The sequence below is a fragment of the Sinocyclocheilus grahami genome, unplaced genomic scaffold, assembly GCF_001515645.1.
Source record: "Sinocyclocheilus grahami isolate Dianchi unplaced genomic scaffold, SAMN03320097.WGS_v1.1 scaffold146.1, whole genome shotgun sequence".
NCBI classification, from domain to species: Eukaryota; Metazoa; Chordata; class Actinopteri; order Cypriniformes; family Cyprinidae; genus Sinocyclocheilus; species Sinocyclocheilus grahami.
Genome location: NW_015505325.1, coordinates 2,125,523 through 2,143,344, shown reverse-complemented (window position 1 = coordinate 2,143,344; position 17,822 = coordinate 2,125,523). Strand labels below are relative to the sequence as shown.

The following is a 17,822-nucleotide window of genomic DNA, read 5'->3' as shown; positions in this document are numbered from 1 at the left end:
CCGGTACCAGTCTCAAGGTCATATTTACTGATTTGAGAGACAACATCATTTAGATTTTATTGTCTCCTTGACAAGCAGTTGTATTAAATTAGGTCTTCCATTATATGTTGATTGAACATGTTCTATGAATATATATTGTGTGATTGAAAGCAAGCAGGCTGTGGTTACATTCAAACTAGAACATGTATAGTACACATAAACTTAAATTCATTCTTTAAATCAGATGCATTAATTAATTACTTAACGATCATGCCATGATAGTTGTATGTGCATTGAAAATGAATGGAATGCATTTTGAGTAGATACTTCTGTTGTCTTTTATTGAAATAACTTGGACACTTCTGAGTTTAGAATGGGTCTTGTCAAAAACAGTGCTGAATAATTTGGGAAATCAGTGTAGACGCGTTAAAAAGCAGTTTTGATGTTGAATTACATTAATTGGTATTAATATGATGTGCAACACATCTACCATTTCACATCCAGAAGTATCTCAGAAATATCTATAAAATATATAGATAAATATATATAGTTTTTCCTCTTATTGCTGAAATTTGCTTTTGTGATCTTTTTTTTTTCAAGGTGGAACTTGATGTCCGAGATCTATGATCGTGTAGAAACCTGTTACTGTGAAACTAGAGAGCACAATAATATGAAATTATAAGAAATGTATGTTTTTTTTTTTCTTTTCTTATTTTAAAAATACTTTTTGTCATCCATTTTCACACCAGACATTCACCAATATCGTTCTACTTTTCCAGTCTGGCCCATCTGAGCAGTGTCTTGCTTCACTGACAAGAGCGGATAAGATGCACAAGTGTTATGATTTGTGGGATATTATTTGGATCACAGTAAAACGGTTCCTTACACCTATGAGTTTCTTGTGATTTATGAAAAGCTCCAGATATACCAATATTTCACAAACATTTTGCAGTAATAAAATATAAATGTTAATCTTTTTCATAATTTATGGTTTACTAATTGCATTTCCATTTTAATAAGAAACAAATTGGTGTCAATGAATAACCTTTTAATGAGTGACTAAACCTGCCGTTTTGTCCGGTGTAATCTTATATTTCACCGTGAACTTTGTTTCATCTGTCATGTTTAAAGGTGTTGTAATTTTTTTGACTGTACTAAAGCATAAAAATACCATAATATGTTTGCAAATATTTAGGAAACATGTTAAGTTCACATTTGTTTCTTCGAAAAACAATACTACAAAATTTGAAATGTGCGTTCCCTGTTGGAATGTCTGTTTTTCTTTTGGTCTGCATGATCCCGCCCACTGCAGGTTTACCCAATAGTATTTCAACACCTCGGGTTGCCAGTTGGCGGAAAATACAGTGTATTGCAGCCATTGAAGCCAGTTTTGCCAAGTCCACTGTTTTCACGCGGAACTGGGTTACTTTAACACTGTTGCCGCCGATGAAGCTACTCCAATAACATGATATGTATACCCTGGAATACGAATTTTAGCAGGGGAACCCCGCCAAAAAACGTGTATTTTACCCCCCGGATGCGATTTTTAACTGGGGACCCCCTCGAAAGCAATTGGGCTAGTTTTGGGGTAGTTTTGAGTAGCGATTGGGCGGTTTTTTGTGTGAAAACCTGGAAACCCTTGAAGCCAACAAATGAACTGGGTCAGAGATCGTAGATTCCACCCGACCTAAAAAGCCTCGGCATCCATCTAAAAATCTCTATGACCAGAGACATATAGAACACGGATAAAACAACTCATCGGCTTACACTGTGAGCCTCGTTGGGTAACATTGTTATTTGCGCTCGTTCCTTTGTGCATCTCGCACCTGCGTGAGCGTCGAGTCTGAGGAGGGTAAGCAGAAGAAACAACGCTCTCCAATATTTTGATTTTGGACTGCAGTACCCATTTCAGCCACTAGCTGTCAATATTTATTTATTTAGTCATTTATCAGACGCTTTTATCCAAAGCGACTTACAAATGAGGACAACACAAGCAATCAATTGTAGTATTAAAACAACTAAAAACAGATCCAAAACTAAAAGCTAAAACTTTATAAATACTACTTATACACATTTAAAAAAATAAAGAGATTAAATAAAAATGACAAATGCATACAACAACATTTCAAAACTTAACATTTAAATGAAAAATAAAGCTAAAAACAATTCAAAATAGTAAAAAACAAAAGGTATAAGAGTATAATAATGATTCTAACATAACACTAAGCCAAACACCAAAAAAACAACTACATACAGTATATGTGTATGTACAACCACCCACACATACATATACATATATATTTATTTATTTATTTATAAATTCAATATATATATAATTTCATTTCCATTTAGTTTGTTGAAGTAATAAAATACCTATACAGACATAATAAATTCAGACATAATTTAACTAAAATTAAAATAAATAACAAATACAAATAATACAAATCAAACGACAGTAGTTTATCAGTAATCCTAAAAAATAACACTGCCAAACTTACATGCTAAAAAACAACAACTTACACATAGTAAGAAATGGTTATAAAAACTGAAACAGAAGCGAAACAAGTAATAGGAAAGAATAGAGAGAATAAAAAGGGATACTTATTACAATATTACATACTGCACCTTTAAAAGTGCATGAAATGTTGCATGGCATCGTAACGAATCGTTCTTTTAGAATGTTTTCATTCAATTGGTTGAACCGCTTCATAAACGGTATACTTGGGTCTTAAAGGTCCCATATTGTACACCTTTCTGGAGTTTTATTTGAGGTTTTGATGTCCTTAAGAATATATATTTGCGGTATAAGTACCAAAAACCATCTCAATATATTTTTACAGCTCCTCTCTCAGGAGCTCTGCTGAGAACATGTCGATTTTGGTCTGTCTAATTAATATTCAAACGATCGAGAAAAATGCTCACGTTTGCAGCGCACACTTCTTATCAGAAAAGGTTCAATAAAGTATTCTTTTGTTGTTATGGGCGCGTCTACAGATTTCTTGCGCAATATGGGACCTTTAAGAGGCTTGTTTGAGATGCGCCTCGCCTGAAATGTAGGCTAGAGCAGGCGTCTGCAGTGAGGGGAGGAGTGAAATAAGCGCAGTCAAGACGAACAGTTCTGCCCTCGAAGTGAACAGATACCAACGAGATCAAAGACAGATATCACGTTATTCTCACTCGTGCTGTGCTGCTGATTAACATGATATCATTTCAGCTCTGTTGTTTTTATATGAAAATAAATAAGATGAACAAGACACCCAAAGTGCTGCGTATTTATCATCCATGTTTACTTTAATACAAACGTGTATTTTAGATTTTTATAGAAATACGACAACAATCACATATCTCACACAGAGATCGCACTGGCATAGTGTTTGGGAATATTCATGCATAATTTAAATACATAAATCACATGAAACCAGATAAAGAAATATGTTTTTTTAGAAGAGAATGCAGCATCACAGCTGTCTGAACCAATGAGCATTCAGTTGTGTCGTCAGTCAGTCGTTTCCCATCATGCTTTTGCTCAGCAGTCGGTGGAGAGCAACTGCGCTTGACTGCACAATCCGACACAGCGAGAACTCGGTCACTTTTCTAACCGGCATGCATCTCGCGGTGATCACCGGTGATCGGTTCTGCGCAGATTTTGCTCATCTCAAACAAGCCCATTGATTCACTCCCGAATCGGTCCGTATGATTCACAATGAACAGAGAACTTATCAGAGCTGATTAAATAGTATATTTTTATATTTAATTATATTTCGCATTATATTTAATATATATAATTAGTGGTATTGTACGGTTATATTTAGGTTCAGGGACATATAAAATTATAACAGACACCCATAATAAAAATTCATATGAAGGAAAGTATCATGTTAAGTAGGCCTATGTACCATGATATACAAGAATAGCTGAATTGAAAGAAGCGTTTACTGGAATTGATTCGAACCTTTACTGGGTATCACGTTTTAAGATGCCTCCATGTCCATCACACGTCCAAATGGGAAGGCCCCGCCCAACAATTATAAAAGTGTGCATGTCATTAGCCATCCATCAGGCAAAGAGGGACAAGCGCAAGATGGAAAGGGAAGCACAATCATCCAAAGGCCCAGGAAACAACAGTGCTGCTTGTAGGTGGGTTTGGTCTTCAGCTCTTAGTGTGCAGATCAGTGGTTGTTGGATTGTTGCAGTGCCACCAAGCAAACAATTAGGGAAGTAATATATCAAGACAAAGATCTGCAAGTATATACGAATTGTGAGACCCAAGTCTCGTTTGTATAGTTGTCTCCCTCCAAATTCGCTGTTTAATCTGTAGAAACGACACGGGCGTCCCTGGTTGGTCAGCGCGCGATCTGCGTGACGTGGGTCTCCAGCGCCTCTCTCTCTCTCTCTCTCTCTCTCTCTATCCCTCCCTCTCTTTCTCTCTCCCTCCCTCTCTTTCTCTCTCCCTCCCTCTCTCTCTCCCTCTCTTCCCCCAACTCTTCAATCCGTTTACTTGCTCCAACAACTTCATTAAATCAAGTTTTTGGAGGCTCTCAAAATGGATCGGTTTCGCACGCCGTGTAGACAGTCGAGAAAAGGCAGCTCAAATGTGGAAAGAGAAGTCTGCAGGTAGTTTCGTGTGTTCGACTGGATGAAAAGTTCGTTTCTTAGCCCCGATCATCTGTTTGAAAGAGTGACTTTTCCTGCTTTAACGTTTCTCGGCGCCGATGTTTACATCCGGTTAAGACAGCGAGCGATTTGTTTTTGTTGTAGTAGAAAGACCATTCCAGTTACAACAAACATCATGATATTTGTTATACTTTTGAACTGCAACGTAAACGTTAGTTTGAAAAGACCGTTGCGAGATTTGTTAGTTTCTAAACGTGTAAAGTCCTTCAGTTTCCGTGTAACTTACTACAGTAGTCAATAACACGAACGAGTGCTCGAGGGTTCAAAACTGCTTATTTTTTCCTCATTTTTTAAAAATTAAATGCTGCAGCTTTTCGAGAACTTGTGAAATACATGTGCTGCAGTTGTCAACAAATATATGTAATTGGCATGTTGTTGTGTTTTGCAGGCAGTTCATCAATGGATCTTGTCGCTATGGTCCGAGTTGTTACTATCTGCATGAGTTTCCTGCAGTACCTTCGTTTCAGGTTCAGTGTAGGTACTTCCAGAAAGGTGGCTGCTGGTTTGGTGACCGTTGCAGGTAAGGAACCAGCTGGCCTTTTTTGAACCATGTTATTAGAAAAGCGGTTTACGAGTTGCATGTCTTGCAGGTATCTCCACGTTCCTCAAGCGGGTGAAGGTTCTTCAGGGAGCAGCAGACGCGGTTCAGCACCTGCGGGGTTCTTCTCTGTGCTGGCGGGCCGTTCTCTGGCTGACCGCCGAGGATCTGAGCCCTCTCTTCTCCCACCTCAAGGAGCCCGCAGCATGAATCGGAGAGGTTCAGAGCCACTGGTCACAGGTATGAGCGTGCTGCAGCAGAACTTTGAATGCTTGACTACAGGCATTGCAGAGGAGGAAGAGTTCGGTGTTGTGGAAGATGGACCTCCCCAGCAAGGTATTACGGTTTATTCACGCTTTTCTTTTAAACTACACATCACATTTTCCTTTTATGAATCGAATTTTGTTGTCCTCTTCAGGTGCAATGAGACCACTGCAACAAATCAGTGCTACAGACTCCAGTTCTTCGCATAACTACAGCTCATCAGCCTTTGTGCCTGCTGAAGTCCAATATGTAACCGTATCTGAAGCTGAAACGCAGGTCACAAACACTGTTTCTTTAGCTCCTTGACTGCTCTATTTGGAGATCATAGGCTTGGGTTTAATGAAATATTATTGGATTGTAGGTGACAGGTTCACCCGAGAGACCAAATCAGAGCGGTGCTGCAGTATTGACGGAGCAACAGCATTCAAGGGCTTTAGACCAAAGCAAAGATGTGGCCTGTGGCATCTGCATGGACAAGATTTCTGAGAAATCCACCACTCCAGAACGGCGTTATGGCATCCTACCAAACTGCAATCATGCTTTCTGCATCAGCTGCATTGTTACCTGGCGAAAAACAAAGGACTTCCAGGAGGATGTCATCAAGTGAGTTTTTTTATTTCTGACTCCCCTTCTCCCTTTTGCGTGTATAAAACTGTATATATGTACATTAAGTTGGTGTTTTTTTTGTTTGTTTTTATGTAAACAGGGGCTGTCCACAGTGCAGAGTGAAATCCTCCTTTTACATTCCCAGCAAGCACTGGGTCTGTGATGGGGAGGAAAAGGCATCATTGATAGCCGCTTTCAAAGAAAGAAGCAGGTTAGAATTGTTCATTCATGCTGTCAAATCTTTTGTAATGGTTTATTTGATCCTTTACATTGATTCTGGAGTTTTGTTTATCTCTAGTAAGTTGAAGTGCACTTTCTTCATGCGCCACGGATGCTGCCCCTTTAAATCGGAGTGTATCTACAGCCATGACATGCCCCCTAATCATACACACCGTCGCAGGCGCTCGGCATCCAGGGTAACGTTTAACTAATTAAAAAAAAATTTTTATTTGTGCCTGTTATGGTCCATATTTGTGAACTACAAATTGTGCCTTTTTTTATATATATATATATATATATGAATGGGGACACGTTCACTATGCTGTATTTAACATCATCAGTTAGCCATTTTAATCTGAGTTGTTTTTAGGACACAGCTGAGATGTTGGAGGATTTGGGCATGGAGTGTATCTACAGCCATGACATGCCCCCTAATCATACACACCGTCGCAGGCGCTCGGCATCCAGGGTAACGTTTAACTAATTAAAATTTTTTTTTTATTTGTGCCTGTTATGGTCCATATTTGTGAACTACAAATTGTGCCTTTTTTTATTTTTATATATATATATATATATATATATATATATATATGGGGAAACGTTCACTATGCTGCATTGCAGTGCTAAGCTTGCTGTATTTAACATCATCAGTTAGCCATTTTAATCTGAGTTGTTTTTAGGACACAGCTGAGATGTTGGAGGATTTGGGCATTGATGGCATCCAACTTTGGAGCTATATCTTTGCCCTAACTCTGCTGGATGAAGATGACGAAGACCTTCTGGATTTTCTTGATGACTAAGGACCTTCTAGAGTCATGTATATGTTGGCTCAGCTTTGAGTGAACTTTGCTTATCTTCTGCACTGAAATCTAATGGTCTCTTTGGGGTTGGCTTCACTTTAGCAAGTCCTAAATGTTTGGCTAATTGTTTAGCCGTGTAGATTTACTTTTTTTGTTGTTGTGTGTGTGTGTGTGTGTGTGAGTGAAAGTCTTTTGCCTTTAGTTTAAGGGAGTGTGTGTGGGGGGGGTTTGAATGCTGAAATCGCAAACTGGGTGTCTCTTCAGGTTTAGTTGGGGAGAAACTTAGGCAAAAAAAGTTAATGTTAACAATGCATGATCACTTATTTCAGCTTGCTTTTCACTTGTTGATCGTTTAGTACTTCCATCTGTGCTGATTCCTGATTGTTGCACCCTTTTGTCTGATACCTTTATATGAAATCAGATTTTAATTTTGTATACTGTGTAGTAGTTAATATTATTGCCAGTATTTGCAGAACACTAAATGTGCAACCTGTCAGCAGGCTTTTGATTATATTGTTCTCTTCAGCAGTGTTAACAGGTTATACCAGGACTTGATGTCACATTTTATTACTTTTAGTACGTGTTTATATTCTAAGAAAAGTGAAAATAAAAAATGTTCCACTGTTTGCCTTACCTGATCCTCTTGGTCTCTGTAATTTGTATGTGTGCTGCCACACATGCTTTGAGGAGGGTGGGGGCACTCTGGAGAAGTTGTATTTTCTACAAATAATTCCATTTAAAATTAAGATGACACTATGGCAAAACCGGTTCAGAAGGTCACCAGAGGGCTTTTCGATTGTAATTCCGCTCCAAACCTGCAGGAGTCTCTACTGTACAATAAGCGCTTGTTTAGAGCCACATAAAGAACTGATCCGAAACTTTGTACTAGGGATGGGCGATACCACTTATTTTGTTTTCGATACGATACCGATATTTTTCAAGGCAGTATCGTCGATATCGATACCGATACGATACGAGTGTTATGATCTGTCATTGTTTTGATAAATATGTCAGGGTGGACCGCTACGGATATCGTTTTGAAACGACAGTAGTAGCAGGCTTCGTCGGTGGTGTCCGATATCTGTGCTTGCGCTCCAGTGATGGATCTGAAGGCTCTGGTGCAGCGTTTTGACGGACGGGCCCGGTTGCTGGTTCACGCACTACATTCAGGAGCAGCCGGAGTGAGCAATGCGCAGACAGTTTTCAATAAACAGCGCAGATCTGATCCAGATTACACCCTCACTTTGGAAACTTTGTGCCAACGGGAAGCATCTGTGTACGAGCACGCTCTCGTTCTGTAAGTAGACCGTCACAACGCAAGATGGGTGCGAAATGATCATAATCCTGCTGAGGATGTCACCAGGCAAACAGTCATAATTATAAAATATTTTACTACTTCACATTTTTTTTACCTTCACCTGTAACTGTCTAGTGATGTATGAAAAAAGTGGACTGGAGTTTAGTATAGGCTAAATAAAAGGTTCAACTCTACTGCGTTCAGATATGTGGCAAAATTCGTAACATTTTTTACGTGATTTTCTTTTTTTGTAAATCAATGCCTCAAAAGCTTGTTCATATATAAATATAATAATTTGCATATATGCATATAATTTGTTCTAATCAACTAAACGGTTGATTATGCAATTGTTATTTAAAGAATAAAATGGAAAATAAAATCAATATTTTGAATTAAAAAGTCATTTTGAATGAGTCCTATTGTGTTGTGAAATATATCCCTTGCCTCTTAAGGGTTAAAGATCTGTCTATTGTTAAATAATACACTTAATACAATACGTTTGGGTGAGTAATTCTTCTCTTTTGTTTTACAGTAAACCTCTGGTGTGCCTGTTTTCTGAAGGCTTTAAGCGAAATCTGCTGTGTTTTCTACATCTGATTCACCCTGGACTGCCCAAAGACCGTGTTCTTTACCTGCTTCAGTGTCTGACTCAGGATGACGTGGAAAATCAGTGGACTTGTGCCTTAATCAAGCAGCTCCAAAGAGATATTGAGGGCACTAGGAAAGGGTCCCTCCTCACCTCAAACTGTACGGGGAAACTAAAGTGTCTCTGTGAGAGATTCAGGAATGCTAATGCAAAGGGAAGATGGGCCTCTTGTTTTGAGGGGCTTGGAGCAGAGGGTAAAGAGACCAAAGTGCCAGTTTATTCTCAGAAAAAGAGAAAAAGTGACAACATGGATCATGATGGAGATGCCCAGGAAGATCACCAAAGTAAACGGGTGAAGATGGATTTCTGTCCAGGTGAAGAAGAGAGGTTGACTGAAGAGGAGGAACCTAAAATGAGAACATCACAGCTGGACCAAAGTGCTGCTTCTGTATCACAGGCTCGCTCTGATGCGTTGGGGTCTTCAAAAAATCTGCCAGACCACATGAAGGTAAAGTGGAATTCACTGCAGTTAAATTAAAGTTGATTTTTCATGCTCAGAAATAGCCTATTTTCCATAATTTGACAAGTAAAAGTTCACAGACCGTTGCACAGATAGGTTGTTAAAATCTCTTCATGTAGAAACCTCAGAAAAGTTGCTGTTCTTCAGGATAAATAAATGATCGAATCATGTTCTTGTCAGATTTTTTTTTCTTTTACATTTTCACATTTGGCTTTTTAGGCTGCTGTTCCCGTGATCAAAGAATTACTAGATACAGAGTCAGCGGTAAGAAATCTTTGTTTTATTATGCCAATGTAATAGCTTTTATCTTTTCTTTTGTATAACTTTTTAACATATTTATTTTTTCCTTCACAGTGGGACGAGAGCTCCGGGTCTGCTCTGAAAGTATTTCATGAATGTGACCCCAATGAGGTTTCTGGTGTTTTACTTGAAAATGTACTGCTTTTTAGGTTTGTCATCAGAAATGTTTCCATCACTATGGATTTGTTGTATCTGATCACAGGTGGAGGTATTGTGTTCAATGCTGTGTTTGTCAGAAGCATCTGACCAGAGTTTACCTCAGTTCTGTAGCTGGCTGTTGGAACTGTCGCCAGACCTCAGTCACAGCACTGCTTGTGCTGTGATCACACACCTGCTGCTGCCAAAAGTTAGTACAGTACATTCATGTTTGTCACAGGATACGATTGTAAAATGATTTTAACCAATATACTACTGTTCAAAATTTTGGGATTGGGAAATTAAATCATTTTTATTCAGCAAGTATTATTAAATTCATCATAAGTGACAGTAATAAATACTTGAACTTTCTATTAATCAAAAAATCTTGATAAAATGTAAATCATAATTTCCACAAAAATATTAAGCAACAACACTTTGCATTATTGATAATAATAAAAATATTTCTTGAGCTGCAAATCAGCATATTAGAATGATTACTGAAGGGTCGTGTGGCACTGAAAACTGAAGTAATGGCTGCAGGAAAAAAAAAGCTTTGAGATCAAAAGTATAAATTTGATGTAACAAAATAGAAAACAGTCATTTTAAATTGTAATAATATTTCACAATATTATTTTGTTTACTATATTTGTGATCAAATAAATGCAGCCTTAGTGAGCATAAGTGACTTTTTGTAAAAACAAGAATCGGACCAACCTCAGACTTTTAAACTGTAGTGTGTATGGGTGTTTAACTCCTTTTATGGTTATTTATGCATTTCTCTGCCTTAGATTCTGTCCCTCGCAGAACCTGCCTCTCGCTGTTTGGTAACAGCCGTAATATCTCTTTGCAGTCGTTACCCCAGGCCAACCTGCCAGGCTCTGATAGAGCCAGTTTTACAGAAGGGACAAACTGGTATGAGTAGGTTTTTTCACCTGGATATCAAATATGCACCATTCATATTTAATATATCAGATCTTTTTTCAGTAAACAGTAATTGCATTTTTTTGTTTAGGAAGCGCCCAGGCAGAATTACTCTGTAACCTAGTAGTGAACTGCCTTGAGCCACATCACAGGCTTCTTGTATTCCGGTCAGTCTGAATATCACAATTAAGCTTTAAGAAAGAAATGGGTCTTAGTCATTTATGGAATAAATTGTGCTCGAGTAATTTGACACGGTTTAGCTGATAATAGAAATGTGCTTGCAATACTTGGAGTGTCCTGGGATGAGGGAGTGTTATCAGTCATCCATGCATTGCTGGATTCAAAGGTACTTCAGAAAGCTCTTTCCAATCTTAAAGGATATTTTAGTCTCATGTTAATGGTTTCTGTTGTTATGCTTTCAGCTTGAGCGGAGTGAGAAGGATTTCTCTCTCTTCACCGATCAGCTTTGCAGCCAGTCTCCACATTTCAGCAAATCTATGAAGTTTGCCAAGATGTTGCTGAGTGTCTTGACTAAGTATCAGTCACATGTGAGTATAACTGTAATGACTGGAAATAACTCATTCAGATAGTTTAAAAAAAACCGCCTCAACAAAACCTTATATTAAGTAGAATTTTATGGTCCTCAGAGCATCTTTAGTTCTACAAAACCCAATTTGCAATTTACAGAGGCATATGATAGTAACCAATAAACAGATTAATAAATATCTAGATGTTAAAATGTTTTTTATATACATAAACATAAAACTGCTGATTAATTAGTATTTTTCTTTTTTTACATTTCAGGTGAATCCTGCACGCCACCACACACTTTCCAGTTGCCTATCTTTCAATGAAACCTTCCTCAAGAAATCATTGCAGGCTGCATTAAAAAGGATTTCCCTGTGAATCATATTATGCCCATTTTAAATGGCACTTTAGTATATGAGTTTCATTCAATCTGATTGTAATATTTTGTAAATGTAATAATAATTCCTTTGTACTGTATAGTTGTATTGAGATAAAAAATATAAATTGAGTTGAATTACACTTCATATCAATATTTATTAAGCTTAATTTTTTCAATTAAACGGTCTGAATTCATATTATTTAAATGTAATGTCCTGGACACATTTGAATGCGTTAAGGTGAATTATTGTATTTTATATTACTTATTGTATATGTGTGTGTGTATATATATACATGCATATGTAATGTAATTATGCATGGCGCGCACACTTTTTTTGACACATTAAAAACAATAGTTTGTGAAATGTAAAGTTCTCTATCAGATTGTGAATTCGGTCCGAGTTGCAGCCTCCCTATGTTCACCTGAAGTGGTGTCCCATTGCTAATCTTCACTTGATTGGGTTTGGGCATGAGGTGAGGTGGGTTGTTGTTGTTGTTGTTGTTTTTGAGTGTACTGTGGGTGTTGAGCTGGCCCGGTCCTTTATTTGGAGCGGAGCGGTGGTAGCCGTATGGAGGCGGGCAGGGTTTGGGTGCTTCGGTGGTTGTCTCTCGGCTGGAGGAACTGCTATATGAAGAAATGGAAAGCTCGGAGCTGCTGTCTTCAGAGCTGCACTGATATAAACGTTGAACTGAGTAGGCCAGTGCAAAATCTGTCACTCGTCGACGTGGTAACTTGGTCCGCCCCTGTCCCAGGTCTGAGCTGGCTTTGGTCAATTCTGGTTTGCTTCTGGGAAGCCTGTTTGAGAGGAGATAAGTAAGGTTAGAAATTTGCTGCCAAGGTGGCAGATAGAATAGAAATACAAATGTTGCTCATTAATAAACTGAAACGTATCAATTAAAAATGGTTCAATGCAATTGTTTTACCAAATATTTTTGTGTGCAATGTATTTTAAGTCCTAAAATATAATGGCTTATTTCACTTTAGTAGACCGTATTAATATCAATATGAACCATGTATTTGACGAACAGTGTTCAGACAATCCTGAAGTACCACTGCTGCCTTGTGTATATTAATTACCTGAAGGACTGTGAGAACTGTCGGCGCAGTGGCAGCTCTGGGGTGGAGGGGGCGCTGTTTGGCTGATTGTTTCGCACTGGCAGACTCTTAAACACAAACTGGGGAGCTGGAGGAAGTTCTGCCATTCTTGTGTCTGTTGGTGAGCTTGTTGGACTGCTGCTGACACAAAGACAAGAAAACAATATGAAGATTATAAACTCCTAAATGTATCTAAAATACTCTTATAGTGCTTTGTTCTAAAGTGTTGAACCTCAAACTAGCTAATTGGATCATTAGTGTGACAAAAGTTCTTTAAATAGAAGAATCAAACCTGATCTGGGGTGTGTTTCCCAAAAGCAACTATGGTCGTAAGTTCCATCGTTACCAATAGAGTTCTATGGAACTAACGACCATAGTTAGCTAATGATGCTTTTGGGAAACGCACCCCTGTTCAGTAATGGTTGTGTACAAGATATCTGCCAAAACACACACCTGTAACCTATTACACTACCGTTAAAAAGTTTATTTTTAACGTACAATTAGTAAAAAAAAAATATATATATAATTTTATTCAGCAAGGATGCATTCATTTGATCAAAAGTGTCAGTAAATATAAAAGATATGGTTTTCAAGTACCAATCAAGTACCTTTAAAACAGCTCTGACAACACAGAGTAAAGGTTTGCTTATATTGCAATTAAACATCTATCATCACAATACCTTGAGCGGCTGCTGCAGGCAGAGTGAGAAGGTTTTTGTTTCTGGTAGGGCTGGTCCAAGCTGGATTCCTTCCATGCAGAGTTCTGGATTGGAGAGGCATCATAGTCCAGACTGGAACTGGAGCTTGATTGCTTTGGGCCGTTATTGGGCAAGAGAGTCAAACACTGGAAACCGCTGTCCGCGGAAGACCCCAGAAGGGCCAGAGAAAAGTGAGCAGAGTCTGAGTCTGTATATAAAAGAAAAATTTTTGACATTAGCAAACTCTTAGAGTCTAGAGATTACATTTTAACAAACAATGGGGTGCAAAAGTTTGTTCCATGTTTATTTTAACACGTTCACTTACCATCATCCAAGGCAACAGCGTCTGACATCGAGCTGTCATCAGACATACAAAGATCTGGATGGACCAACAAATAAAATTGTTATTTGTTCATTCAAAACAAATAATTTTAATAATACAGTCTTATAAAATGTAGATTATATGAGAATCGAGTGGCTGACCTCTCTGCCTGGAAGAATAGCAGGTCTGTGGAGAGACACAGCCGTGGTTGATGCGGTGTTTCAGTATCGTATCCTGCATTTCTTTCAGTTTCTTCTCTTCACGTTTACACTGCTGCAGTCGGCTTTTCCTCACCAGTTTGCTGATGTGCTCCTCGAGGGAGAGCTTTCGGGCTGCCTCATAAATCTGCCGCTGCAGAGCGAGATCAGCCTCGAGCGCGTGCAGCTCAGACTCCTGGAGACAAACATTTTAGGGGGAAACCACATCATTACAAACTGAAAATGCTGAAATATGGATTACGTGCACCTTGAAAAAATATTTTTCCATGTAAGTGGAACGGATAATAATGCCACCATGAATAACATTTAAAGCTAGCCAGGTAGGCTCAAATAACAGTCAGTTGCATTAAAGCTATTAAAATAATCTCTGTGTATAAAGTGTGGCCTATACCTCGCCATCTTGTGAAATAAAACCCTCATCCAGTTTGAAAGCAGTTCCGATGCGTCGCCGGACCTGCGGAGGCTTCTCGTCAGGCAGGAGAGGGTAATCGGAGGGCAGCTTTCCAGTCAGCTCCTGTCAAAACAAAGAGCATTTTAAACTTAAAGAAAAACAACGCCAAAGAAAACAACCTTTATGTGTGTTAGTCAATACAAAACTACAAAATCTTTGAGCGAGCATATGCTCGTCTTTATATTGTCGAAGTGTCCACAAAGGGGTTTCTAATGATTAAGGCCCTTAAATCTTCTCTCTGCTTGGCCAATAGTGAATGACAGACATGTGGGCTAACTTGCAAAGAAGCATCTGTTTCTTGGCCATTGGCTTTAGTGCCTCTATTGAAGGGCTGTATTCAGAAGAAGAAAAAGCCCAGCCTAATCAGAGCAATCTGATCTATGCTTATGGGCCAGCTGACTTTCCTACTGAAACTTTCCTATTAAAACTATGACACATTGTGTGTACAAAGTAATTTATGCTTCATTAAATTTGCATGTAACACAAACTACTTTTTTTTTTAAAAGAAATTAATACTTTTATTCAGCAAGGATCCATTAAATTGACAGTAAAGACATTTATAATTTTACGGAGAATTTCTATTTCAAATAAATGCTGTTTTTTTTTCAAATAAATGTTTCTTGATCTGCAAATCAACATATTAGAATAATTTTGAAGGATCATGTGACACTGAAGACTGTAGTAATGGCTGCTGAAAATTCAGCTTTGCCATCACAGAAATAAATTACATTTTAAAATATATTAAAATAAAAAAAATAATTTCACAATATTACTGTTTTACTTTATATTTGATCAAACAAAGAGAATCTTCTAGTATAATTGTTTAGCATGATTAGAAGTCATTATGCTTCATTAGTTAATTAGACCACGGTTAAACTTCTCTGAACCAAGAAACCCTTTTATGGTCCCAAAGTGTTGGCAGACCCTGGTTAATTTTGTCTTTTCAAATGAAAATCAAGGGTTTTACTGAGTTATCCTGAAGCGGGGGGTTTTTTTTTTTTTTTTTTTTTTTTGGGTTCATGGCTTAAAAATTTTCATTGAAGACGTTTATGAAATTTCTATGGAGAAAATGAATGGGAAATATCATATTGCCTGACAGTTTTTCAAGCAGATTCTGAATATTTGTGATGGTTTGATTTACATGTAAATATAAGCCCAATGCTTAAAATTATATATACATTATATTTAATGAATTTAACATAGATGGCAATACTGATGGCTCATTTTTTGTCACTCACAGCCTCCCTAATGCAGAGTTTCTTTAGCTCCAGGACACAAAGCTCCAGTCTGTCCTCAAGGGCCTGCTGCTTCAGCCTCATGGCACGTGTGTGAGTGCTCAGGTCCTTTACTGGAGACGTGGGACTGTCTGGGCCTGGATAACACAACAGTTCCATTACACAACAGCACACACATATATCGTGTTAGCAGCTGGCCTGCCCTAACACACTGAACTGTAGCACTAAAATTAGACTTTGAGTAGTTCTTTATATTATCTGTTAACAACATTAAAAATTTTTTTAAATGCAATTGAATAAAATAAAGCTGGAAAACTAATATGTTCATTAAACATTATACTGACAGAAATGTGTTCTTTGGGGGGAACTACAGCACCAAATTTTGATTTCAAATTTTTACAAGTTGATATGCGTTCTGCTCTCTTCTTAATAATAATTGTTTATCATTAACATAAATAAAACAAAATAAAAGCACTCACCAGAGTTCAAAATGATCCCGCTATCAGAGTCACTGACCTCCTCCTTAAAATCCATGTTTATTTTAGTTATTCTGCAGTTTTCAACAATATCCGAGTTCAGTCTGCAGATGTGACCTGTTGATAGGGAAGAGAAAAGACTGAAATCCGTTGTTTGATATCAAGCGCTCTCCATTTACTAATGCTTTCCAGTCCAGCAACCACTAAGTAAATTTGCCTTCCAAATAGTGGCTTGTGGCCGTGCGATTATGTAAAACCAAACTTCCCAAGGAGAACCCTTTACAGGCACCTCAGCGTCTCCTCCACATCTGACAAAGCAACTGGTCTTTTGCCTCATCCACCCCTATTTCAGTCTGCGCACACGTGCACCCCGCCCCCCAAATGTTTGCATGTCTCAAAACACAATAGAGTTGACCGCACTTATGTGGGGGTCTTATCCCTCCCATATAGCACCATAGCAACCTGGATCACTATGACCAAGCAGGCGTGTGTGAATTGTGATGAAGTGTGTTTGGGGGAAAACTAGAAGTCAACAGATGGCAGAAGGGACTCTCCCCCTCCCAAAGACTGCACCTGTTCTCTCCAAGACCCCCTCTCTTTCTTTCAGTGCCCACTCGCCGCAGCTTTGAAGTGGAACAATGTGTCCATGCTGATTCAGCCGCAGGCGGGAGATGCTGATAACTTAGATAACCATGTCAGGGCTTCTCTTATTACCATGAAGAAAACTTACAGGCAGAGTTTTTTCTAAAAGATTGTTAGGAATAACATTTAGGGCTCTCTGACTGTGACGTCTCAGATTTCGCAGGCCTCGGTATGGAGAAAGTAAGATGAGGAGATACTGCTGTGACATTTACATAAAGTCTTGTTCTGTTATCGTAAAGGAACATGTTAATGCACTGGGCAGAGTTTGAATGGCAAATTTGATCCTCTTACAAATGTAAAAATGAATCAATCATGTAGGAAACTTGTGTCTAATTTAATTGAGATGTTTAAAGTGGAAGTTTACACAAAAAATGAGAGTGAATAAATCATGGCAGAATTTTCATTTACTTCCAAACTTTTTTCCTGTATGGACTTTTTTCATCCATACAGTGAAAATGGGGTTCAAAACAACATTGGACCGTACTGACTTTCAGTATATGGAAAACAAATAATACTGAGACATTTTTCAAACTTTTGTGTTCAACAGAAGAACGTGGCCTCAAGTTTGGAACAATATGAGGATGAGTAAATTATGCCCAGAATTTCATCATCTTAAGAATCAGAAGGATTGCAAAGAATCCTTTCATATCCAGTCACAAGATTTGAGGAAAATATTAGCTCAATTTATGACATTATCTTTAACACTGCTTTTTTAAAAGTTACTTTCATTTCCTGAGCAAGAAAAGGCATATTATATAAACCATTATCAGACCTAGGCCTCATTTATAAAGATGTGCATACAAAGATCCTAAACGTGAACGTACAACAATTTTCAAAATCTTCCCATGAATAAACTCTAAAAGAACGAACATTTTTCCTAAATGTATCCCTCTTTAAAAACTGCAGTATAATATATATACCCCCCCCCCCCCCCCC

General features: G+C 38.1%; 3 protein-coding genes across 6 annotated transcripts in view; 2 read left to right on the top strand and 1 right to left on the bottom strand.

The window, feature by feature from the left end:
• Nucleotides 1–4,019: 4,019 nt before the first annotated feature.
• On the top strand, nt 4,020–7,717 carry LOC107591837 (probable E3 ubiquitin-protein ligase makorin-1). Of its 4 annotated transcripts, none has more exons than XM_016281111.1 (9): nt 4,020–4,116; nt 5,042–5,173; nt 5,244–5,527; nt 5,610–5,731; nt 5,817–6,058; nt 6,162–6,272; nt 6,360–6,477; nt 6,651–6,749; nt 6,961–7,716. In XM_016281111.1, exons 1-9 carry the CDS (start codon nt 4,061–4,063, stop codon nt 7,078–7,080), a joined length of 1,284 nt encoding a protein of 427 aa, XP_016136597.1. In that variant the 5' UTR covers nt 4,020–4,060; the 3' UTR covers nt 7,081–7,716. The 4 variants fall into 4 exon arrangements, with proteins under 4 accessions (XP_016136597.1, XP_016136599.1, XP_016136598.1 ...); XM_016281112.1 differs by lacking the exon at nt 4,020–4,116 and adding an exon at nt 4,441–4,593 and having other exon boundaries at nt 6,961–7,717; XM_016281113.1 differs by lacking the exon at nt 6,651–6,749 and having other exon boundaries at nt 4,021–4,116.
• Nucleotides 7,718–8,061: 344 nt separating this feature from the next.
• Nucleotides 8,062–11,768, top strand: LOC107591838 (Fanconi anemia group E protein-like). The gene is made up of 10 exons (XM_016281115.1): nt 8,062–8,377; nt 8,910–9,471; nt 9,703–9,747; nt 9,838–9,894; nt 9,986–10,129; nt 10,710–10,833; nt 10,934–11,009; nt 11,113–11,188; nt 11,265–11,390; nt 11,647–11,768. Exons 1-10 carry the CDS (start codon nt 8,181–8,183, stop codon nt 11,746–11,748), a joined length of 1,509 nt encoding a protein of 502 aa, XP_016136601.1. The 5' UTR covers nt 8,062–8,180; the 3' UTR covers nt 11,749–11,768.
• Nucleotides 11,769–11,925: 157 nt separating this feature from the next.
• The window catches only part of LOC107591859 (uncharacterized protein C1orf106 homolog), a 9,054-nt gene continuing 3,157 nt past the window's right edge, over nt 11,926–17,822 (bottom strand). Inside the window, exons 2-10 of the mRNA XM_016281136.1 lie at nt 16,248–16,361; nt 15,772–15,905; nt 14,474–14,596; nt 14,026–14,257; nt 13,868–13,921; nt 13,525–13,750; nt 12,827–12,985; nt 12,079–12,544; nt 11,926–11,934 (exon numbers count right to left, since the gene is read on the bottom strand). Of these exons, the coding sequence (XP_016136622.1) occupies nt 11,926–11,934; nt 12,079–12,544; nt 12,827–12,985; nt 13,525–13,750; nt 13,868–13,921; nt 14,026–14,257; nt 14,474–14,596; nt 15,772–15,905; nt 16,248–16,302 (1,458 nt within the window). The 5' untranslated portion in view covers nt 16,303–16,361. The remainder of the gene's footprint in view (nt 11,935–12,078; nt 12,545–12,826; nt 12,986–13,524; nt 13,751–13,867; nt 13,922–14,025; nt 14,258–14,473; nt 14,597–15,771; nt 15,906–16,247; nt 16,362–17,822) is intronic.